Source organism: Lissotriton vulgaris, chromosome 5 (genome assembly GCF_964263255.1).
Source record: "Lissotriton vulgaris chromosome 5, aLisVul1.2, whole genome shotgun sequence".
NCBI lineage: Eukaryota > Metazoa > Chordata > Amphibia > Caudata > Salamandridae > Lissotriton > Lissotriton vulgaris.
Window position 1 is genome coordinate 299,765,602 of NC_141693.1, and position 25,715 is coordinate 299,791,316.

The 25,715-nt window shown below is 46.9% G+C and overlaps 1 protein-coding gene across 1 annotated transcript in view; it reads right to left on the reverse strand.

The window, feature by feature from the left end:
• LOC147710768 (taste receptor type 1 member 3-like) overlaps nt 1-25,255 on the reverse strand; it is a 199,569-nt gene extending 174,314 nt beyond the window's left edge. The window contains exon 1 of the mRNA XM_086920052.1: nt 25,056-25,255. Coding sequence (XP_086776178.1) covers nt 25,056-25,255 — 200 coding nt within the window. The remainder of the gene's footprint in view (nt 1-25,055) is intronic.
• Nucleotides 25,256-25,715: the final 460 nt, after the last annotated feature.

Consider the following 25,715-nt stretch of genomic DNA (forward strand, 5'->3'; position numbering starts at 1 on the left):
TCGTTTGAGAGAGCGAACAGCTTGGAACCGAGGTGGCGTGGCCCCGAGCAAGTCCTCCTGGCAACTCGAACGGCTGTGCGAGTGACCAACAGAAAGCGGTGGGTGCATTCAACTCACTGCCGTCGCGTCTCTCCGGACCTGGTGAATCCTACCGTGCTGTCCGACTACAAAGAAATTTTGGATAAAGAAAAGAGCCCAGCTGTGACATCGGCCGAATCTGAGGGAGCCTTCCCGGACCACACTGTTTCTGGACGACAGCGTTACGATCTGCGGCCAAGATAGGAAGAAGATTTTTGTGCGAGACTGGTTGGTTACCGCTCTGGAGTTTGTGAAACGGAAGCCGGGAATCTCAAGGGGGGGGATCAGTTCTGCCAAGAGTAGCGACACCCGTCTTGACCCCGGAGAAGAAAACAACGGCTACCTCGGAGCTCAGCACCACTGTTTTGTTTTTAATTTTTGTAGTTGTATATTCGAGACTATTTGAGACATTGTGAACTTTGCACTATGGCTTCTTCTACATCACGAGACAAGAGAATTCTTGGTGCCATTTTGTTCGTATTGACAATTGTGGTGATAGCAGTAATAGCCTGGGTAGTAGAACTTGTGGTGCCTGTACGAGAACATTTGCTGCGGACTACCCCGGCTCCATCTGAACATTTTCACTTCACTTTACCCTACCATGAAGAACGGCACCGACAGACTTACTTGAACAATAGCTTCATTCAAATCTTGCATCATACTCACAATATGACGAACACTTCTAACTGTTGGGTGTGTGGGATGTTGCCTGGTCATCAGAAAAAAGGGGGCACCCCGCTCATCCCACTCCCATTCTCACACAATGGTTCCTGCAACGCTTTGTATACTCTTCTATTCACTTTACGATGGCCAACGAAAGGGGGGGTTCTTTTCCGTTTAAACAAGATATGTTATCATGACCGGGATGGGTATCCACGAGCTGAGGGTACTCGATTTGAATGGGAAGAGTACCGCCCCGATAATGTGTCTGTACCCCGTGTTTACAGTAATCAAAGGAATATTAATATGTCCAGTTCACATGTTATTAATGTCATCAATACTAAGGCTGATCTCTGCATACGTAATAAAGGTACAATCCCGGTTGGAAAAAGTGAATGTAACACCACACTTACATTTGACAGTCCGAATGGCATATCATTTGTGGCATCTCGAAATACCTACTTTATCTGCGGTAATAAAGGTTATCATCAGCTCCCTCTAGGATGGTTAGGCACATGTTATGTATCTTTTGTATTGCCCCCTGTATTCATTGCCCCACCAATGTACCATAATGATTATGTGCTCTACCATGACTTTGTGCTAAACCGAGTTAAACGGGCTGTGGTCTTGGACGACATTGACCAGACCGATACTGCCTTACAACAGTATGTAGACTTTAATTTGGGATTGTTTTCTTTTGTTGGGGCTGCTTTGAATAGTCGGAAAATACGACGACTGACTCGTGTAGTTGAGGCTGTAGCTAATGACACTGCTATTGCTCTAGGGAATATCACAGAAGAACTGCAAATTTCTAGAATTGTTACGCTCCAAAATCGTATGGTTCTTGATGTGGTTCTAGCTGATCGTGGGGGGGCATGTAGAATTATCGGAAGTAGCTGTTGCGTATACGTGCCAGATAATTCGCCATCTGTTTATGATGCAATTTCAAAACTTCACAAAATCGCTGCTGAAATACACCCGGACAATGGCACTTGGACTCTTTCGGGGTGGTTCTGGTCAATGCTTAGCACATGGGGTTGGAAGCTGCTGACAATTTTATGTATTGTAGTTGGGATACTATTCTTTGTCCGTTTATGTATACAATGTGGCCCTGCCTTATGTTCTATGTGTTTATCAGCATGTATTCCATCTAGACGAGCTCTTGCCCAAAAAGAAATGATGCTTCATACAGAAGTAGCTCAAATAATGCTAATTGATATTGAAGATGAGTATCCCGACTACGTCCACTATGAGGTAGCTTCAGCTAAACGCTAAAAGGGTCGTCTGTCGTAATTTGACAATGGCCGGGTTAGCGCTTAGCTTTGCTACACGTTATTTTCCTTTACTTGGCCTTACTCGAAAACGCCATTTTGTATATCACGGCGGCCATTTTAGGGAATGAGCGGCCTCGTGGTCAGCATGCCCCTTAGTCCGTTGTCCGTACCACTGACCACTCGAGTTTGCCCAGCAACAGGCTATTTTTAGTAACGGTCAAGCCTGTACATGCGCAGTTCCAACTGACCAGTCACCCCTCAGGAATGTTCCGCCAAACTGACCAGTGGGATTGTAACCCCTCCCATGAGTTGGCTGTGCTCCAAAAATGACCATATATGTACATAAACTTTGTAACCTTGTACCGCCTATCTTTTTATTACCTGTAAAGTGTATAAAAGAAGGACTCGCACCAACGTTCGGTGTGATACTTCTTGCATTGCCGAAGGGTGCTGTAGGAATGTACCACCACCCCATGGGGTCTTAATAAACTTGTCCTTTGTACTTTTCAGTTTCCGTGCCAACAGTTCTTTCGGTGTAAGTGGGTTATCTGCGGAGCATGTAGGCCTTATACCCGATACCACAAATGCAGCTGAATTAATTGCTTTAACGAGAGCATGTGTTTTGGCGAAAGGAAGGAGAGTAAACGTCTACACTGATAGCCAATATGCTTTTGGTGTGGCTCATAGTTTTGGTCGCTTGTGGAAAGAAAGAGGATTCTTTACTTCCCATGGGACTAAAATACAGCATGGCCAGTTGGTGACTGATCTTCTAGACTCACTTGCCTTGCCTACACAAATAGCAATAATCAAGTGTAGTGCTCACAAAAAGATTACTGATGATGTGGGAATACTTTTGCAGACGAGGTAGCAAAAGAGACAGCGAGGAACATTATGAGTCGTATGTATGTTGCTGGCCCTGCAAGATGGGTCAGAGAAGGAGGAATGTGTGAGGACACGATAGAAAGTGTAAGAATGATTCAAGAAGAGGCTACTGAGAAAGAGCTGAGTAAGTGGAGAGAGAGTACGGGAATGTTGGACGCGACTGGGTGTTGGACGGAATAGTCAGAGCATCAACAATGGCTGTTACCAGACGCCTATGTACTACCTGTAGTTACTATGGCGCATGGTCCAGCCCATATTAGTGCAAAGGGCATTTGTAAAATCGTGGCTCCAGTATGGCAGAATGAAGGAATTCCTAAATGTGCAGAAAATGTGGTGAAGCACTACATTGTTTGTCTAATGCATAATCCAGGAAAGGGAACCCCAACTCCAGCAGGTCATTTTGCTCCCCCTACGTATCCTTTTGAGGTATTGCAAATCGATTACATTCATATGGATCGTTGCAATAACCTCAAGTATGTTCTGGTGCTGGTTTGTGCCTTTTCCAGATGGATAGAGGCCTACCCCCTAAAGGACAATACTGCCTTATCCACTGCTAAAGTTCTTTTGAAGGAGTTTTTCCCGAGGTTTGGTTTGCCGCGCATTGTCTGGTCTGACAATGGGAGAGAATTGGTAGGCCAGATCATGCAGAAAATATGTGCAGGTCTTGGTATCAAACAGAAATTCCATGCGGCAAACCACCCTCAGTCAGCAGGATTGGTAGAGTGTTATAATGGTACTCTCAAGCTCAAATTGGCAAAGATTCAGGAGACCACAGGTCTCGCCTGGCCTGATGCCTTACCATTAGCACTCCTGTCTACAAGAACTACTGTACATTCCCGTTTAGGTCTGAGTCCGTATGAGGTCGTTTTTGGGCGACCAGCAAATGTCTGGGGAGTTCCTCGACCTAAAAAGTATTCTGATATTCCATACCCAATGCTGATTGACTACTTGCATGACCTCACCACTAAATTACGTGTTCTTCATCAACAGGTTCAAAACGCTTTGCCAGAGGCCTCCGCAGACCCAAGTCATTCCATCCAACCTGGCGACTGGGTCTGCGTGAATAACTTTCAGCGGAAGCGGAATCTGGAACCTCGTTGGGGCCCACCGCGTCAAGTGCTACTAACTACACGGACGGCAGTAAAGGTTGTTGGGAAAAAGAACTGGGTCCATGGCGTGCACTGTAAAAAGATACCCGTGCCCTTGCCTTTTGATCAGTGGGTTCGTGAGGGCATAGGTGATAACGAAAGTGAAAAAGTGCCTAGATTTGTACCGTTTAGTAGTGCACGCCTGGACCACACAAACTCTGAGAAAGAAGACAACGGCGTGTTACAGGAGGCCGTCCCAACACACTTGCGTTTGAACACGGTTAATCCAGAAGCCTTGTTTAAGGACCGGACGATCCCTAATAAGACTCGATATAACTTACGACCAAGAACGGTCAAAAACAATTGAATTTTTCCTTTTTACGATTTTTCTGATTATACCTTTTTGTTTTTTGAAAAACATTTTATTGTGTTTTCTTCCACTATCCATCAAGTTGAAGGGTCACGGTAGGCATCTTAAGCTGTGACCTGAGTAGTGACCTAGGGTCTGCAGGACTTGCAGTGTCATAGGACGGCTAACAATCACCGCTGAAATGATTTAGGAAGATTATCGTTAGCAACGCCTTTAGAGTAATGGATACTAAAGTGGAAATTAATGATCAGACTGTAAATATGAAAGAACGATTTAAGAAATTGATGGTTAGTCCATGTGGGATAACCTTATGTATTCTGATATGTTTATGTACTTTATTTGCGTGTGGAAGTTGGGTTGTTTATGTTCTGCAGCCGTTACCTGTCCCTACCTCTGTCCTCGTATCTTTTCCAACTACTGACTCCCCACATCGGTTTAATACGTTTTCAGGACACGAACAGATTAGGAGGACCGAATACTTCAACAATTCGTTTATTCAACTATTACATCAACACCAATTAGTAATGAATACTACTGATTGTTGGGTTTGTGGGCTCATGCCTCATAATACAGAGAGAGGCATGCCGTATTTGGTTTTTCCATTCTCCTATGAAGGTTCCGCCTGGGCTTATTTGGCTATGTTCTCTAACCTTCATCAAAATCAGCTGCGATATCCTCCTGGCAGTCCATAAGATGGTGGAGCAGACTTTAGTCATACTACTTTGATTAAGGAAATAGTGACTATGGCTAAGATCAAACAGATTAGTAAGATTCCTGTAGATGAGAAGAGAGCATATGATGGATGGAACATAACGCAATATGTTACTAGCCGTACAGAAAAGGCTAAATTAAGGAGCTCTCCGCCAATTTGGACTATACCTCATCGAGGTAATTTCTGTTTACAAATTAATGGTCAGAATGTCAAGAATCAGCAAGAGAGGAGTATCTGTTCTCATACTCATTTCTATACACCTCAGATTCCCTCACCGCTAGTGCCATCACAAGGCACATATTTTATCTGTCACGATAGAGCCTATACATGGCTTCCTACTTATTTTTCAGGAACATGTTATGTGGCTTTTCTTCTTCCCCCAACGTACACTGCTCCTTCAAGTCATTACAAGAAGAGACATGGTAGGGGAGTCTTTGATCAGAAAGACACGGCAGGACAGGAGGCAGCTGACTTCATTAAAGGGTTGCTTCCTTTCTGGGGCCCAATGGCCAATAGCAGAGACATCAGGCACCTAGCTCGTGTTGTTGAGGCTACCATAAATGAAACTTTTGGAGCCTTAAGTAATGTGACAGCCGAGCTTCAGGCGGATCGTCTTATGACTTTACAAAATCGGATTGTTTTAGATATTATCCTTGCAGGTAGGGGTGGAGTCTGTAAATCGATCGGGTCTAGTTGCTGTGTTTCCATTCCTGCTAATGCCCCTACAGTATACCAAGCTATCTCTAAGTTACATACCATCTCCGAGTCTATACATCAGGACACGGGAGATTGGTCTGTGATGGGATGGTTTTGGGGACTACTGTCCACATGGGGATGGAAGATACTAACTTTCCTTGGAATGGTCTTGGCCATTATCTTCTCTTGTTGCCTTTGTGTGCAGTGTGGACCTGCAATATGTGGTCTTTGTGCCGCTATGTCTGTCCCGAAGCCTGCGTCACTGAAAACAGAGAACATTAGAAAGATGCTACAGCAACAGCTTGATAACCTCATGGCCATTGACATCGACTCAGATTGACTTGAGTCCCTGGTGTATTGCCTGAGTAATGGCAAAAGGAGGGTCTGAGGTACTACGATTTCAGATTTTGTCCCGTATCTAGCCGCCATTTTGTGTCCTGTCGCCATTTTGTGTTGCCCTCACTCAGGCAGCACGGCGAACTATGTGCTTTTGCTTTTTCCAGCTGCTACGTGTCCTTTCAGTTAAAAAGTAACTCCATTGTCCTTGTTCATGAAACCGATGTCAGGGTTTGGCTGAGTTTGTTAATCCATGTCTGGTTCGATTGATCCCTGTCTCGGCCGACTATTTGCCCACTCCCATTCTTCCCTTATACTATCTTATCCGACTGGCCTTCGCTATTCTCTCCTTGTATGCTCCTATTACACAACTATCCTTTGAGACACACAAGCATGTCCTGCCACCTGCGAGAGGGGATTGTGAACACCATCACTGATTAATTTGTTGGGAGGGGTAGCACACGGGGTCCGAGAAAGGGGCGTATTTTGAGACACCTGATAGCTTGTTTTTCAACTTTTCTCATTGGTTCGTTTTGTATGTGTAAGGAGTGGGATATTGTAAATGTGTTTGCTATAAAAGATTGTGCGCCACGGATTGAAGTGGCAGTCTCCTTAGAATCCACCCAGCGTGTAACTTCTAGGACAACTGTGCTTAGCTGCAGCTAATAAACCTGGCTTCCACGCTCAATGGAGTGTCTCGTGTCTCTGTTAGTTACAACACAAGACAACTGGGCCGTATCTTCGGCCCAAACCAAATGCACTGCGACATATGCCATCTTCGGCGCTGCTTTTTCTCTTTTTTCATTCATTTAGACTTTTGTTCATTTTTATTCTATTCTGTTTATCGCCATTTTTCATTATAGTTCCCTTAAGACTGTTTTTTTTGCCTTTTTCCCAGGTTTCTAATGTTCTGCCTGTGCCACTCGGGGCCTCTTGAAAGAACACGATTAGTGCAGGGTTTCGTAAAAAGCAGTGTTTCATTAATACCCAATGCATTTTGGGCTGACATTGCCCTTCTTCGGGGGTCACTGTAGATAAACAACAAAATAATATGTATGAAATAACACCATCCCATCTATGTGTTTTGTTTTGCATCTTCAAGTTGCATCTGTCATCTGTTAGTTACAAGGCAGGTGAATCCAGGGATTTAGGCGTGCCCTGCGCCGCCCGGCCCATAAGGCCCGGTTCTCCACTGCTTTCTAAATTGTGGCATTGGATTACGGTTGGAAACACACCTTCCTCCTCAATATTTCCGTTTGCTCTCTGGTGGCAGTCGGTTTTAGCAACACTACAACAACAAGAATTTCAACTAGCCTTTCACAAGCAGCCCGGTGATAGGCACACCTTTTCTCTTAATATCCCGGTTGTCCTTCAGTGTCTGAATAACTTGGTCAACACTTGGCCTGTCTGCCTGTACCACATCATGTCTACCCATAACACTGCTGCTCCTCCTGCATTTTTGGAACAACCAGGCCAGACTTGCATGGAATGGGATGACTGGAAGGAGGCATTCACTATGGATTTGGAAGCAATTGGTGGTGATGACAACATATTGAAAAGGAAATTAGCTATATTGAAACATAGTTTGGGGGTAGAGGGTAGAAATGTATTGAAAATTCTACCTATAGAAGGTAGGAACTACGATGCTGAACCTGATGATGAAGACGATGTATTTGATAATACTTTGAAAGCGTTAGAAGAAAACTATGAGAAAAAGATTAGCATTGTTGCAGAGCGTCACCATTTTTTTCCCGGGCTCAATCCCAGGGTGAGTTGAAAGATCAGTTTGTGACTGCATTAAGGAGATTCGCTGTTTCTTGTAAATTTGGTGAGCTCAGAGATGAGATCATACGGGATCAGAAGATCAATAGGACATGCAATACTATAATACAGGAAAAACTATTCAGTCTTAAGGATCCCACTCTTGAAATAACATTGGAATTAGCCTAACGTATTGCAAACACATGCTTATATGTTAAGGAATTAAGTGGTAGAACCATCAAGGGGGAGGTCAGTGCAGAAAAGTCTTGCGATGTGTGTGCTATAAAAAAACATATACAAATCTAATGCAGAAACTAATGTGAGAACCAAACCTTTATCATAAACAAACCGTTAAGAGGGGGTCAAAGTTTAAAGACCCATACCTGGTTAATATCCCCAGCTACACTACATATACAACACAAGAACACAGGGGGTCTAACAGCCAAATAGTCTAGCTGGGCCGCCAATCTGAACTAACAGAATCTCGGGGTGCCTAAGTCACCAAAGGACAGCCTTTAGAACAAGGGTGAACAATATATGAAAGAAAAAAGACATTCTACAGGTCATTTTAAAGATTGGTTGGCAAAATCCATACCATTAAGCAATGGGTTACCATCAAAATGACTTGATGATCAGTCCTATCATCTGGCCATACCCAGGTGTGAGTTTGACTGGTCCCCTGATCATTGGGACATAAACGCCACACCATTCGTTGCTGGTCTTGGATTTGATCCTACCAACATAATGTGTAAAGTATTTGTACCATCACTCACAGTAACAGTGAAAACACCACAACCTGACTCCACAATAGTTTAGAAAAATAAAGGTATTTAATCTAAACCACACAAGACCAAAACGACGAAAATCCAACATACACAGTTCAAGAATATGGTTTCAAAAGAGTTCTTAAGGTTGCGTTAAAATAATCCACAGTTGCGTCACGTTTTGGCCAACAGTACCTTTAGATGAGACAAAAGTTCCAAATGAAAGCTGTAGCGTTGAAAAGCAAGCAATGCATCACTCCTGAGACCCTGGGGAGGCAATGCGACAACCCTGCTGGATGTAGCCGCGTGTTGCGGTGACTCCGGTCTGTATGGGGAGGGATGCGATACCTTGGTGGATTCCGGTGCACAGGTTCCAGTGGAAGCAGCTCACAAAAGGTACCATGTGACGATCTTCGGGGCGGCGACGATCTCCGGTACGAAGACGATGCGTGGCTGAGAGGCGATCTTCTCCTCTAGCTGCCCCTCGATGCGATGGCTCTGCTACGACTCTCGCAGCGACGTGACGCGGTCCGCAAGCAAGCTGTGCGACCATCTCACCCAGTGACGACAGGCTCTGCGACGATACTCGCAGCGATGGTAATCTTCCCGCACCGGCCTGGTGCATCCCGGAAACGAAGGATGCGACAACTCTGGCAGCAGCAACAGGCACTGCGACGATCTCTGCCTTCGTAGCGGCGGGAATTTCCTGCACTGACGGGGATGCGCTCTGCAAGCGTGCGATGCGATAAAACTTGCAGAAAGTCATTAAAATCTTGGTTTCCAGCTTCCCAACACAGGTACGACTTCCAGAGGCACCACAACTAGCCCAAGCACTCTAGGAAGGACAGAACTCTCTCAGTAGAGTTCAGGGAAGCTGGGGATGAAGTCCTTTTGTTACTGGGACTTCTAAACAGGGAGCCAGCTCTTTTCAGGCCCTTGGAGATTCCTTCAAGCAAGGGGACCAGCACAAAGCAAAGTCCTTCCCCTCTCCTTGGCAGCAAAGCAACTGCAGGTCAGTCCAGCAAAGCATCAGCAAGACAGTCTTCCTTCTTCAGTCTTCCAGCTTTCTCCTTGGCAGAGGTTCCTTCTTGATTCCAGGATGATCTAATTTTCTGCAGTCAGGGATCCTGTACATATACCCCTAAAAGTCTTTGTTCCCTTTGTGTAGGAGGGCTCTGAATCCGGTCTGAACCAGTTCTGGGTGTTCCTTGAGCACTTTGTTTTCCTGGCTTCTCCATTCCTTTCAAAGACAGGGGCAGGGTCATCAGCCGCCCAGCAGGAAGTGGAGCCAGCATTGTGGAAGGCAGGCACAGCCCTATTCAGGTACAGGTGCTATCCCCTCCCACCACTCAAGATGCAGATGCAGTCATTCAGCCTAGGACTGACCCAGCCAGCCTCCTGGGGGCTCCCCAGCCCCTGTCACTCTCAAACCAGACAGTCAATTCACAAAAAGGCCAAGGCACAGAGGAAGGTCAGACAAGAGAACAGTAACTTTCTAAAAGTGCTGTTCTCAAACACAGGATGTAAAAACCACTTTTCCTAAAAGATGTGTTATTAAATTCTGAATTCAGGGATACCAGACTTTTATGTCTTTCCTTGCTCCTATGGGAAGATATGTTGGTAGCAATGATAGACTATGGGCAAGGTAGCCTTACAATAGTGAAAAACGAAAATGACTGTCATTAACTACCAGAGCGTGTCACCTGCACTAGTACATGCTCTACCTTTCATATACACTGCACCCTGCCCAAGGGGGTATCTTGGGCCTTCCATAGGGGTGACTAATGTCCACAGAAAGGGAAGGGTTAGGCCTGGTCAGTGGGGACACTGACCAGGAGGACATGGCAGTTCACAGTCTGCATAAAGGCACTGCGGTGGCAGGCCTGAGAAACCATTTTAGGGCTACTCATGTGGGTGGCGCAATAAGTGCTGCAGGCCCCCTAGTAGCATTTGTATCACCAGCCCTGGCACACTCAGTGCACTTTACTAGGGACTTTTTGGTGATACAAATATGCCAATCATGGATAACCAATTACAATAACAATTTACACAGGAAGCACTTGCACTTTGACATTGATCAGGAGTGGCAAAGTGCCCAAAGCATCTAAACCAGCAAAAACGAAATCCAGCACAGCGTCAAAAATACAGGAGGCAGAGGCAAAAAGACAGGGGAAACCACGCCAAAGATGCCAGGTCTAACACATGTCCCCTCCAGAAGTGGGGAGAACTGCCCACCCTCTTGGAGTTCTATTCACTAAGGCGGAAGAATCTGGACAGACCATCAGCATTGGCGTGTTCTGTACCAGGGCGGTGTTCCACCGTAAACTCCATTCCCTGTAGGGAGATGGACCACCTCAACAGTTTTGGGTTCTCACCCCTCATCTGCATTAGCCATCTGAGGGGCCTGTGGTCTGTCTGAACCCGGAAGTGAGTTCCAAACAGGTAGGGCCTCAGCTTCTTCAGAGGCCAGACCACAGCAAAATCTTTCCTTTCAAATGCACTCCACCTCTGTTCCCTGGGTTGTAGCCTCCTACTAATGAAAGCTACAGGTTGGTCCCAGCCCTCGTCGTTGATCTGTGAGAGAACTGCTCCCACACCATGCTCTGAAGCATCTGTCTGCACTACAAACTCAAAATCAGGTGCCTTGAGCACCGGTGATGTACACATGGCAGTTTTCAGGGCATCAAAAGCAGTTTGGCAGGCTTCGGTCCAATTCAGTCTCCTGGGCTGCTTCTTTGAAGTCAGCTCTGTCAAGGGGGCAACGATGGTGCCATATCCCTTGACAAACCGTCGGTAATATCCGGTGAGACCTAAAAAGGCTCTCACCTCTGTCTGGGTCTTGGGGGGCTCCCAAGCCAGAATGGTATCAATCTTCGCCTGTAGGGGCGCCACCTGCCGCTCACCACCTGGTGTCCCAAATACACCACAGATCCCTGCCCTATCGGGCACTTGCTGGCCTTGATAGTGAGGCCTGCCCTTTGCAGAGCCTCCAACACTTCACAGAGGTGTTGCAAGTATTCCTCCCACGTGGAGCTGAACACAGCAATGTCATCCAGGCATGTGGCGCTGAATTCCTCCAGCCCGATCAGTACCTGGTTAACCAGTCTCTGGAATGTGGCAGAGGCATTCTTCAACCCAAAAGGGCCTGACTCGGAACTGGAAGTGCCCCTCAGGCGTTGAGAATGCAGACCTCTCTTTGGCCCCCTCAGTTAAGGCAATCTGCCAGTACCCAGACGTTAAATCAAACGTACTGAGGTACTGGGCAGCTCCCAACCGATCCACGAGCTCATCAGCTCTGGGGATGGGGTGTGCGTCAGTCTTCGTGATCGCACTGAGCCCACGGTAGTCCACACAGAACCGGAGTTCTGGGGTGGCACCAGGCGCAGCCGCTTTGGCACTAAGACCACTGGGCTAGCCCAGGGGCTGCTGGAGGGCTCAATCACCCCTAGCGCTAACATCTTGGAAACATCTTCCTTGATGCTGACCCTGACCTTGTCAGCTACCTTGTAAAATTTCAGTTTCACAGGTAAACTATCTCCAGTGTCACATCATGGACGCACCAATTGGTGACACCTGGGGTCAGGGAGAACAGGGAGGCAAACTGACCCAACACTTGGCGACAGTCCCTCTGCTGTTCTGGGATCAGGGTGGGTGAGAGGACCACACCATCCACTGACCAGTCTTGCTCCTTGGCTGCCAGGAGGTCAGGAAGGGGGTCACTTTCCTCTTCCATTCCAGCATCTGCAGCCAGGAACACTGTCACTTCAGACCTCTCAAAGTGTGGTTTGAGGCAGTTCACATGCAAGACTCTCAGGGGCTGCCTGGGAGTCTTCAAGTTAACCAGGTAGGTTACTTCACTCTTGTACTCCACCACCTCATATGGTCCAGTCCACTTGTCTTGGAGCGCACAAGTCTCCACTGGCGCCATCACCCACACTTTCTGCCCATGTTGAAATTCAACCAGAGTGGTATTCTGGTCGTACCATCTTTTCATTTCTTCCTGGCTAGCTTCTAGGTTCTCCTGAGCGAGCTTCCTGAAGCGTTGTCTGGTTGCGGCGGGCCAGCACATAGCTGAACACATCCTGGGGGGTTTTCCCACTGGATTTCTCCCACCCCTCCTTCACTAGTGTGAGAGGTCCTCGAACAGGGTGGCCATACAGAAGTTCAAAGGGACTGAACCCTAAGGATTTCTGAGGCACCTCCCTGTAGAGAATCAACAGGCATGGTAGAAAGATGTCCCACTTCTGTCTCATGGGCTCCGCTAGGCCCATAATCATACCTTTCAGGGTGCGGTTGAACCTTTCAACCAACCCATTTCCTTGATGGTGGTAAGGAGTGGTGAACTTATAAGTTACCCCACACTCCTCCCACAGAGACTTCATGTACCTAGAGATGAAGTTGGTACCCCGGTCGGAGACCACCTCTCTGGGGAACCCCACACGGGAACAGATCCCGATCAATGCACGGCCCACCACGGGGGCTGTGATTGTCCTGAAAGGGACAGCTTCTGGGTACCGGGTGGCATGGTCCACCAAGACCAGGATGAACCTGTTCCCTAAGGCTGTCTTGGGGTCCAGGGGCCCCACTATGTCGATGCCCACCCACTCGAAAGGGGTGCTCACCACAGGAAAGGGTTGGAGGGGTACCTTGCACTTCCCTCCGCTCTTGCCACTGGCCTGACATGTTTGACAAGAACTACAAAAGGTACCAATGTGCTTCTTCATCTGGGGCCAGTAGAAGTGGGTGACAAGCCTTTGGAATGTCTTGTCTTGCTCCAGATGTCCTGTGAGAGGCACGTCATGAGTCAGACCCATTAGGAAGTTCCTGAAGCGCTCGGGTACCACCAGCACACTGGCTGCACCGGGCTCAGCTAACTTAGGCTCCCTATACAACAACTCATCTTCCCAGTAAATGAGAGGATCCTTGGACGCTCCATCTGCTGCCTGGTCTGCAGCCTGCTGCCGCACACCAATGAGGGAAGGGCACTCTTTCTGCGCCTTGAAGAATTCCTCCGTGGAGGGCCCACCTTCTTGCTGCCAATGGGCCAGCTCGGGTAGCTCCCCCAGTTTGGCCACCTGTTCCCCGGCAGGCTCCAGGGCATCCCCCTCAGGTTCTGCTCCTTCCTGGGCAGTGGGAACAGCTGGGACGGGTTTCCCTCGCCCCCTGCTTCTTCCTCTCCTGGCAGGTCTCCGGGCCAGTGTTTCAGGCTCCAGTTCTGCTGAATCACCCTTACTGACTGCCATAGCCAGCGTGGTCACGCAGATCCACGCGGGCAAACCCAACATCTCCAGATAAGCTTGGTGCTCCACATCCTTTCATGGAGAACTCTCCAGGTCGTTACCTAGCAGACACTCTACAGGCAAGGCTTCACTGACAACAACATCTAAGAGATCAGAGACCCCCCTCCACTCAAAGGGAACACGTGCCACTTTGCAGGGGCGCACTGAGCTGTCAGCTGCAACTACTGGGCGGAGTACATTGGGAATGACCTGCTCTTCAGACATCCACTGACACCTCACGGATGTCACGCTGGCACCTGTGTCTCTCAGAGCCTCTATCTCCCTCCCATTGATGATCACCTTCTGCCCGTATTTGTTAGTGTTAGGGGGCAGGAAGGTTTCCTGGACCATCTCTTGGTCTCTTAAAGAGACACGGGTCATAACTGCTAGTCCCTCCTCCCCACTAGAAACCAAATCCCCTCCCAAAGCTACACTTGCTAACCCTGGGGCTGGAGTACCAGTTGGTGCTGGGGTTTCTTGGGGGCATTTAGGAGCAAAGTGGCCCACCTCATTGCAGTGAAAACAGGTAGGGGGACCCCTGTTGTCCATGTTCTCCCACCTGCCCCTAGGGGGCCATGGCTGTCTAGGTCTGGGGGTTTGGGACTCCATTCCCTGGGAACTATTTTGGGGCCCTTGAGAGAACTCCTTCTGGTTACCCTTGTACCCCCACTCTTTTTCTGGGGACCCTACCCACCTTTGGCTGTGGTACCCACAATTCCTCTGTGGACCCTGGTACTGGTCCAGCGGTCCGCCTCCTTAGCAAGCTCAATGGGATCGGTCAGCTTGCTGTCTAAAAGATGCTGGCAAAGTTCTGGAACACAAAGACTACTCAAGTGCTCCCAACTAATTAGATGCAACAACCCCTTGTAATCAGTTACTTTGCTGCCCTTCATCCAACCTTCCTGTGCACACAAGTACAAATTCATACACTCCATCCAAGTCTCAGACTCTTTCTTCCTAGAGTTTCTAAACTGCAGTCTGTACTGCTCTGGAGTAAATCCATACCTGAGACATAGGGCCTCCTTCATATTGGGGTAGGTCATGGTACCTGCTAACTCTAAGGGCTCTAGGGCACTCCTCCCAGAAGCCTCAAAATGTTTCCACAGGCCCGCCCCCCAATGCTGTTCAGGCACACCATTCATTCTTAATGCAATCTCACAAGAAGTAAACCAGGCATAGATATCCACTCTCCTATGGTAATTCTGTACCAGATCCTTGGGAATATATACTTTACCCCCCTGCACGGTCTGTGCGCTGCCACCATTTGAATTGGAATCCACCTGCTTGGCCTTGATATCCAGTTCCCTCATGCTGAACTCATGAGCCAAAAGCAATTTCTTCTCCTCCAAGGCACAGGCATTTTTAATCTCCTCCGCCGCCTTTTCTCTCTCTTTTTCCATTTCCAATTGCTTCATCTTTAACCTCATGACTTCCAAGTCATAGTCTCTTACTCTCTGATTCTCTTCTAACTCTTCTGGGGTAAGACCCCGGCTGGAGTGGTGACTGTCAGCCCTTGAGTTTGGTCTGCCCACTGGCAAATCCTGGGGTTGAAACCCCCCCTTCCACTTGCATAATTTCCTTCTTGGGCCTCCCACCAGGACTTCAAGCCGCTTTGCAGCTCGTCCTTGCTCTTTATGGGGCACTCAAACTTGTTGCAGAATTGTCTAAGCTGTGTAACTTTGTAGGAATACAAATCTTCAATGACCACTCCAATTCTGCCTCCACATTGGGTGCCTTTCCACTCACAGACATGATGCTTTGAAGAGTTACTCAAAAATAGAACCAACCAAAAATAAACTCAACCTTAGTATGCAGTGGCGTAGTGGTCTGCACACACTAGTGATGTACACCAGTCACTGTGGGTCTAGTACAAATACAAGTTCAAATCCCACCGCTGACCAACAATGTCAGAACTGGGGGTCTCTAGTTGTCAGAGGTAGGTACCACTGTCCAAATAGGGACCCTTGCTTCTAGTCAGGGTAAGGAGGATACACTCTGTAGATAACCCCTGCTCACCCCCTTGGTAGCTTGGCACGAGCAGTCAGGCTTATCAAAGGCAATGTGTAAAGTATTTGTACTAACACTCACAGTACCACAGTGAAAACACCACAACCTGACTCCACAATAGTTTAGAAAAATAAGGGTATTTAATCTAAACTACACAAGACCAAAACGTCAAAAATCCAAAATACACAGTTCAAGAATATGGTTTCAAAAGAGTTCATAAGGTTGCATTAAAATAATCCACAGTTGCGTCACGTTTTAGCCAACAGTACCTTTAGATGCGACAAAAGTTCCAAATGAAAGCTGCAGCGTTGAAAAGTAAGTGATGCATCACTCCTGAGACCCTGAGGAGGCGATGTGACAACCCCGCTCGATGCAGCGTGGAGAAAAACGCACTCTGAGGAAACTAAAAAAATGACATTTTGATGCTTTGTCAATATATCATGAAAATATTAGGTTGGCTCGAAAAACTCATCTCGTCTCTCAGTTGACGGAAGCTGATAATTCTTCCAAGGCACTTTATCGGATTTTAGATGCCTTTATTAAACCTGTGGCCTGTGAAAGTACGGATGCTTCCTCTCAATCACTGTGTGACGACATCTCTATCTTTTTTTAAAATAAGATAGAGATGATATATGACAACATCATCAAGGTTACAAATTTATAGGGTAGCTCCCCCACAACACCCCCACCCTCCAACTTCTGCCCCTGAACGCTTACTGCCTTTCCTGAAGTCAGTCAGTGTGATATCCATACTTTGATGGGTCAAATCAAAACAGGATCTCCCCTTGACTTGATGCCTGCCAAAGTTGTTACCTCTCTGGGCAACCTACTCTGTCCCATGATCGAGACCCTGATGAATTTCTCTCTCAAGGAGGGTCAGGTACCACAGGAATGGAAGAAAGCTCTAGTAAATCCTATCCGTAAGAACTCGGCTCTCCCATGGACAGACCTTTCCAACCTCCGCCCAATATCTCTACTACCCTACCTAAGCAAGATGATGGAGAAGCATATCAATACCCATCTGTCGAATTTCATCGAGCGGTCCGGAGGTTTAGACCACTCCCAATCTGGATTCAGGCCCAACTATAGCACAGAATCGGCGCTCCTCTATGTGACCGACACCATCAGAATGGCACAAGATAAAGGGAGCTCTATGATTCTGGTGCTGTTGGACCTGTCCGCAGCATTCGACACGATATCGCATGAAATCTTGCTCAGTCGTGTGCAGGAGGTTGGGGTGGGAGGGTTGGCTCTGCCCTGGTTGAAGAGTTTTCTATCAGATCGCTCACAAAGTGTCAGCTTAGGTTCCTTTCGTTCTATGCCCATGATGATCACCAAGGGGGTGCCACAGGGCTCGTGTTTAAGCCCCACTCTTTTTAACATATATGTGGCCCCCCTAGCTGACCTTATGAGAACCTATGGATTTATCCCAGTATCATACGCTGACGATACTCAGCTGTTAATCCCTTTTCAGACCCTAACTCCTGCAGTTAAGCATTCTTTCTCGGAGGGCATGAGGGCGGTTTCTTGTTGGATGGCCTCAAATTTCCTGCAATGCAATGTAGGGAAGACCGAGGTCATGTTATTCGGAGAGGCCCAACTACTGTGGTCGCCAGATTGGTGACCATTAGACCTGGACCCCGTTCCCAGTCCTAAGCAGACAGTGAAGAACCTAGGGGTCCGGCTGGACCAAGGACTGTCTCTAAAGGAACATGTCAACCAAACTACTGGTTCATGCTTTCGGGTGATTGGACTTCTAAGACGTGTGTTTCCTTTTCTACCTGACACCCCCAGAAAAACCCTTGTCCAGGCCCTAGTCCTTAGCCGCCTAGATTACTGTAATGGACTCCTCATATCAGCAACTGACAACCTGCTGAGTAGGCTACAGGTGGCTCAGAACACCGCGGCAAGGTTGGTTCTCAATGCCCCGCCTAGAACCCCCTCCTGTCCTCTCTTAGAAAAACTTCACTGGCTGCCAATCCGACAACGGATAAAATTCAAAACTTGTTGTGTCATCCATAAAAGCATTTTTGGTTCAGGCCCCTTGTATTTGGCTGAAAAAGTTCATCCCCTACAAACCAGTACGCACTCTTTGTTCTAGCAATCAGTTTCTGCTACAGGTTCCTCCCTTCAGAAAGGCTAGACTGGGAGGCAGAGCCCTTTCGTATCTTGGCCCCAGTCTCTGGAACAAACTTCCATTTGACCTGAGATGCTGCACCAACTATTTAATTTTCAGGAAACAGCTGAAGACATTCCTGTTTTAATTATCCCTCCCCCTCTCTAGCGCACTCATGAGAGCCACTTTCCTTCCAAACCTGTTGGGCGAACCAAGCGCAGAGTTACACCTCCAGGAGTCGAGTCTAGCGCTATACAAGCCATTAAATAAATAAATAAATAAATGCGACAACCCCGATCGATGTAGCGGGTGTGTTGCGGTGACTCCGGTCTGTATGGGGAGGGATGCGATACCTTGCATGGATTCCGGTGCAACAGGTTCTGGTGGAAGCGGCTCGCAAAAGGTACGATGCGACGATCTTCGGGGCGGCGACGCTCTCCGGTACGAAGACAATGCGTGGCTCAGCGACGATCTTCTCCTCTCGTGGCCCCTCGATGCGATGGCTCTGCGACGACTCTCGCAGCGACAACATGCGGTCCGCAAGCAAGCGGTGTGACGATCTCACCCAGTGACGACAGGCTCTGCGACGATACTCGCAGCGATGGTAATCTTCCCGCACCGGCCTGGTGCGTCCCGCAAATGAAGTATGCGACGACTCTGGCAGCAGCAACAGGCGCTGCGAAGATCTCTGCCTTCGTAGCGGCGGGAATTTCATGCACTGACTGGGATGCGCTCCGCAAGCGAGCGATGCGATAAAACTTGCAGAAAGTCTTTAAAATCTTGGTTTCCAGCTTCCCAACACAGGTACAACTTCCAGAGGCACCATAACTGGCCCAAGCACTCTAGGAAGGACAGAACTCTCTCAGTAGAGTTCAGGGAAGCTGGGGGTGAAGTCCTTTTGTTCCTGGGACTTCTTAACAGGGAGCCAGCTCTTCTCAGGCCCTTGGAGATTCCTTCAAGCAAGGGGACACAGCACAAAGCAAAGTCCTTTCCCTCTCCTTGGCAGCAAAGCAACTGCAGGTTCAGTCCAGCCAAGCAAAAGCAGGAAAGTCTTCCTTCTTCAGTCTTCCAGCTTTCTCCTTGGCAGAGGTTCCTTCTTGATTCCAGGATGATCTAATTTTCTGTAGCCAGGGGTCCTGTACTTATACCCCTAAAAATGTTTGTTCCCTTTGTGCAGGAGGGCTTTGAGCCCGGTCTGAACCAGTTCTGGGTGTTCCTTGAACACTTTGTTTTCCTTGCTTCTCCTCTCCTTACAGAGAGAGGGACAGGGTCGTCCGCAGCCCAGCAGGAGGTAGAGCCAGCATTGAGGAAGGCAGGCACAGCCTCATTCAGGCCCAGGTGCTATCCCCTCCCACCACTCAAGATGCAGATGCAGTCATTCAGCCTAGGGCTGACCCAGCCAGCCTCCTGGGGGCTCCCCAGCCTCTGTCACTCTCAAACCAGACAGTCAATTCACAAACATGCCAAGGCACACAGAAAGGTCAGACAAGAGAACAGCAACTTTCTAAAAGTGCCGTTCTCAAACACAGGATTTAAAAACCACCTTTCCTAAAATATGTGTTATTAAATTCTGAGTTCAGGGATACCAGACTTTTATGTCCTACCTCGCTCCTATGGGAAGATATGCTGGTAGCCACTGTAGCCAGCATCCCCCATGATAGCCTATGGGCAAGGTAGTCTTACAACAGTGAAAAATGAAAATGGCTGTCATTCACTACCAAAGCATGTCACCTGCACTAGTACATGCCCTACCTTTCACATACACTGCACCCTGCCCAAGGGGGTACCTTGGGCCTTCCATAGGTGTGACTAATATGCACAGAAAGGGAAGAGTTAGGCCTGGTCAGTGGGGGCACTGACCAGGAGGACATGGCAGTTCACAGACTGCACACAGGCACTGCGTTGGCAGGCCTGAGACACCATTTTAGATCTACTCATGTGGGTGCCACAATCAGTGCTGCAGGCCCACTAGTAGCATTTGTGTCACCAGCCCTGGCATACTCAGCGCACTTTACTAGGGACTTCTTGGTGATACAAAGATGCCAATCATGGATAACCAATTACAATAACAATTTACACAAGGAGCACTTGCACTTTGACACTGATCAGCAGTAGCAAAGTGCCCAAAGCATCTAAACCAGCAAAAACAAAATCCAGCACAGCGTCAAAAATACAGGAGGCAGAGACAAAAAGACAGGGGAAACCACGCCAAAGATGCCAGGTCTAACAGTCTTACTAATTTTATTGCGCCTGGTTAATAAGACAGTGTGAGATTTATGGCATTATATGGGTTCAGTCGAGTTAGCTAATATGGATGTGGGAGGTGTAATTGCGTACTGAGATGTTGGAGTGGCCAATAGATCTATAGTTTTCAAAGCTTCTAGCATATGATCCCATTCCATAAAGATGTGTATTTTACATAAGCCACAAAATTCTTCTTGTCTAATAATCACACTCTCTGTGGTGCCCCAGCGAGTCGTTTCTGCATTCCATGAAAGTGGTGTGGGGGGGAGGCAGATTTTCATCTCATGATGATGGCACGTTTTGCTATTAAAACAGCCATGTCCACAAATTTGTAACGGATTTTCTGCGCTTTGGGACACCTGTGCAGATCCAAAAAACAACTCTCTGCTGTCAACCAGACATCAGTAAAAGGGATCTCTTGCACCCTATATCTAATCGTGTGCCAAAAACCTCGTAACCGCAAACAATCCCACAACATGTGGAGTAGGTCAGCATCAGCTTCCTGACATCGAGGACAAGGGAGTTGTGCATTCGGGTATATACTATTAAGGCGGTGTGGTGTGAGATATGCCCTGTGTAAAATCATGTATTGTATATATTTAAATTTAGCGTTCCTAGACAGTTTCTTAGGGAATTCCAATATGGAAACCCATTCTTTATCCGTTAGGTTCTTGCCCAACTCCATGGTCCACTTAGCTCGGAGTAGAGTTAGTGGTATTCCTGAGTGTGCCCTAATGCCCTTGTATAACCAATGGATAAGGTGACGTCCCTCTCCCATGAGATGCATCGCATGGACTAGCTCGTGGGTAGGGGGTTCAATCCCTTCAGAGAACCAGCAGCATTTAATATAATGGGAGATAGTGGCATGGAGGAGAAACAGTGTCAGAGGGACCGCTTGAGTGTGAATGAAATTATCGTGGTCTGTCAGTGTTCTGAACGATGTCACACCTTCTTGTACTCATTGGAACACAACACGTTTAGAAATTAGCCCCGTCCCGGTAGGTATCCCAAGTAAGGGAATATTGGGGGAGTATGGGGAGACTCTTTTACTGTATTGCAGTGTTCCCCTCCAGTACCATAGAGCTGTTTTAAGCAAGTGGGGAACAGCAGGCGGGATCCTACTGTTCAGCAATAATAATGTATGAAGAGTACCCTGTTTAAGGAGCTGTGGTGTATAACCTATTTCATGGATATGAAGCCCTGCTGGGGTGACACAGATGTAGGGTTGGTAATAAAGCCGAACCTTGTGGCACCCCACATGGGAGGTAGAATTTCTCAGAATTGAGATTGTCCCAAAACCCCCTCTGCTCTCTGGCTTCTAGAAAGGAGGAGGGTAGGGTTAGAGCCATCTCTTTAATTCCTATTGCCTCCAGCTGCCGCACTAACACCATATGATTAACGGTGCCAAATGCTGCTGATAGGTCAAGTAGGATAAGGACGGCTCTTCCCGCCCCCATCCAGTTGTTTACGAATCTCCTCTGTAGCCATAATCAGGGCAGACTCTGTGGGGTGGCATGGTCTAAAGCCATGTTGGGTGTGATACTGAGGGGTTTGAGGGAGAGAGTTGTGAGTTTGCTTCATGAGGGGCTTGGTGGCATGATGGGCATGAAGAAAAGAGCTTGTGTAGAGTTTTGTTGGCCAGGGATGGATAAGCAAGTAGAAAGATGGGTATGTGATTGCATTCCCTGTGCTTGGAGCGATAAATCTCACAAGGTTCTGGAGACGTCAATATGCCCAATATCGTTACTCAGACAACCATGGCAAAGGTTAGCCATGGACATTTGTGGCCCTTTTGAAAGTTCAGGTGCTAATGAAAATATTCCATTGTTTTGATGGATAATTATTTTGAAAATAGCCGGAAGTGGGATTTGTGTAGGAGGTGAAAACAAAAAATGTGATGGCATTCTGTGAGGACATATATCAGCGTGAGGGGCGTCCGGCAAAAGTGTTAACCGACAACGGTCCTCAATTTGTGTCAGAAGAATTCAGCAGTTTTCTGAACAAAAGGGGCATTAAACATTGCAAAACCCCTGTTTATCATCTAATTGGGAATGGTATGATTGAACGATTTAACTGTGTTTTGGGAGAGAGCATTTAGTTGGCAAGGCATACCAATCTATGTTAGAAGGATCAGGTGAAAGATGTTATGGAATTATCGTGCCACACCTTATTCAGCAACAGGTGTCACACCGTTTAGTCTGCTGAAGGGTAGGGTGCCTTGTAAGGGAGCATGGCTGGCTAGAGAAGGTACAGTTAAAGTGAATTATAAAGAATTATGTGAGAATGTGGACAAGTATCAAACAAGGTACAGACTGTGTCACAATAATAGATTGAGGAAAGAAAGCACAGTATTTAACAAAGGCATGATAGTCAGAGTGCACAGTGATCATCTCCATAAGAAAGGATGTTCCAAGCTATTAACACCTAAGGTGATTGTTGAAGTAAGGGGGAATGTTGTCAAGTTGGATGATGGAAAATGGTGGAACACCAGGAAAGTGGCCATATACAGTCAGTCAGAAGAGAGTGGGTGAGGAGAAGTGGGTTTGAGAATGGAGGGTCTTTGGAAATTCGGAAGGGAACCTAGTGCGTGATGCAAATCAGGCCCAGATATTTGGAAGTGTATGATTGCAATTCAGTTTTGCTGTCTGCTTATGTTATATTCTATATGCTGGAGTGCAACATGTTGCCTGGCACTCCAGTGTGTTAGCTTTGTATTCATAGTTTGCATTGCGCACATAGGTTTTATTATCAGCATATAAGCTGTACATTTTCCATTTAGGAGGGGAGATGTGTTATGTTGTGTTTGTAATCCTTATTACTGCGCTCACATGTCATGTTACTGACGCGCTGTTGCCCCCACTTCAAGAACCTGTGTGGCGCTATAGAAGTTGGGAGCTGCAGTGACTGTTGGGGCTGACCGGGGGCCATTCCTGTTAGCTTAATAAAGATCATTTTTATCAACCCACGGCTTCATCGTCTTTTCAAGACTACCCTCTCCCCTTTTTACTTTATTTCTGGGAGATTGCTTCAAGCCGAGTCCCAAGATGGCTGTCAACACTTCCTGGTTGAAGTATTTGTAGGAGAGTAGGATCTGCTTACCATGGTTACCCACACTTTTTGCTGGTGTTTCACTGTTTTTTTACTTTAGTCTGGCTGGGGCCCTGCTATTCAGGACACCAGCCTAGCTGCTTCCTCTCTAAAAAGATTGCATGTACTTTAGGGACACTCCAGATTGGTTACTGGGTTACCCTTGTGAGTCCCTAGTATATGGTACATTAGGTACCAAATAATTCTGCATTTGGAACCCTTCAGGTAATCCTCACAATGGGAAACTTCTCTCAGAACCTTGATTAAGTTCGCTATTGCAGTATATTTGGTAAACTTAATTTCTGGACATTTTGGCTAAAAATATTGTGGCGCTTCCTTAAATGCAATCAGATAATATAGGTCCTGAAAAGTTCCATATTATCGAAAGCTAGTTTGAGTTATGCATTTTCTGTCCTGTCTGCCAGGAAAATTTAAGCATTTGCTGTTTTCCAGTTCTGATTCTACTACGCACAAAGGGGCTTCCATTACTTGCCACATTATCCAAACTAAATCCATCCGATCTGCTTCTTCTCAACATCAACATTATACTACTGCTGCAAACTAGGCAAAGTACCTTCTGGCGATTATAAATAGTACATTTAAGAAGACTAGTTTGTACTGTAGCTGTAAAATGCTAAAGGCTGATTTATTTTTACCAAAGACGAAATCATTTATAACAAGGGCTTGTAACCAGTTTTCACAAAACATGCACCTCCCACAAATCATGACAAGAATGTTCTCCTATCCAACTCGAACTAACAGAGAACCTCTGTTTCAAAGATAACAAAGTGGTAGAGGAAAGCCCCAACTTCCACTCTTCACTGTGTTCTATTAGGTACAACATTACTCTCGCAACATATGTGCAAGAATCTCTCATCACAACACACTTCTATTTTGATGGCAAAAGAATTGAAAGATAGGGAGTTAATATTGCCTTTTCAACACCCTTCAATGTTTAATTTGGTTGCTATAACACTCCGATAGAGTAAACGGGCCCATCACTTGTTTATCAAGAAATTAAGGCATATTTTATTACGACAAATTCATCTTGTTGTCCTCAAAGATATTGTCAGGTATCTTGCTTTGCAGACGTCACTACATTCAACTTAATTTGTTAGAAACGCAACTCTCAAAATTGACCATTATGCAATCTCTTATGCACCACCAATGGACACTTTTGAAAATAGTTAACCTATGGTAATCCTTAGGTTACCATTTAACAGAGTTCCAGCCCTTCGCAATCTAATTTTTTTATTGGATTTGTAGTCTAGGTATATTCAAGTCGATCCAACTGCACCAGTACACCTAAAAACAAACATTTGCACAAGAGAGGTGCATGACACTCTGGGTGACATGGAACAACAGAGCAACCTTACTCAAAGCTCAGCTTCCAGCTTCTATATCAACATTACCCATTTCTGCAGTGCACACCATACAGCAAATTGAAGGAAAGGCACCATTATTTCCCAGCTCAATAGTATTAACTGTAGCTCTCTCGTGGGAATATAAAACGGGGTCGTCCCAGTCTATAGTCAAACCTCTAACCTCAGGTTACATAGGTAACTTTGTACTACTGGCTCAAGTCTAATCTATTGAGCTACCTTTTTCAGTATGACCTCTGACCTCCCTTCTTACACCATGTAAATATCCGCCCTCCATTCCAAACCTGAAATTTCGGAAGGTTGCTACTGCCGGGCTTACTTCTTGCAGGTCAAAGGTTCCGGCCTCGAGGGGTCACCCACGTCACTCACGCTCGAGTGGATAGGAAACAATCCGCCGAGCATGATGTCACCGACTTCCTCGAAGACCTGATAGGTGACGGGCTCGTCGCCTCCTGTCAGCCTCGGTAGAATTCCTAGTCCCATTAAGAAAGCCAGAGCAAGGACACACCGCAGAGGCATATTTCACGAACAGCAGCACCAGTGGAGGTAGAAAGAACGTCGTTCCGGAAGCTGTGGGCTAGTATTGTACACGGACGGATCAGGACGTCGTCGAAAATTAAAAAGAAAATGGCGGCACTTCAGAGGGTCGACATACCGCTCCTGGGGGAGAAAGTTTTTTTTTTCTCAAAACGAGCCAATTTATTATTCCGAAGAGAAGAATCCTTCCATCTGTCTGAACCTGGAACTTCTTCGAAAATCTAATTGTAAAGGGAAAATAAGAGATTTGTATATTAGACTCCGTGCACAGGTGCACTCCTAACATCCACAACCAAAGGCAGCTGTTGCGCACGGACTAGTTAACATGCAGTAAAAGCACCCTTCGTGCCCCAGCCGGATGTGTGCATTCAAATCCGAGTTGTGTTTGCTGTGAACTCCACAGGAAAAAGAGGAGGAACTCGCACTTCGGGAAGTTTACGTT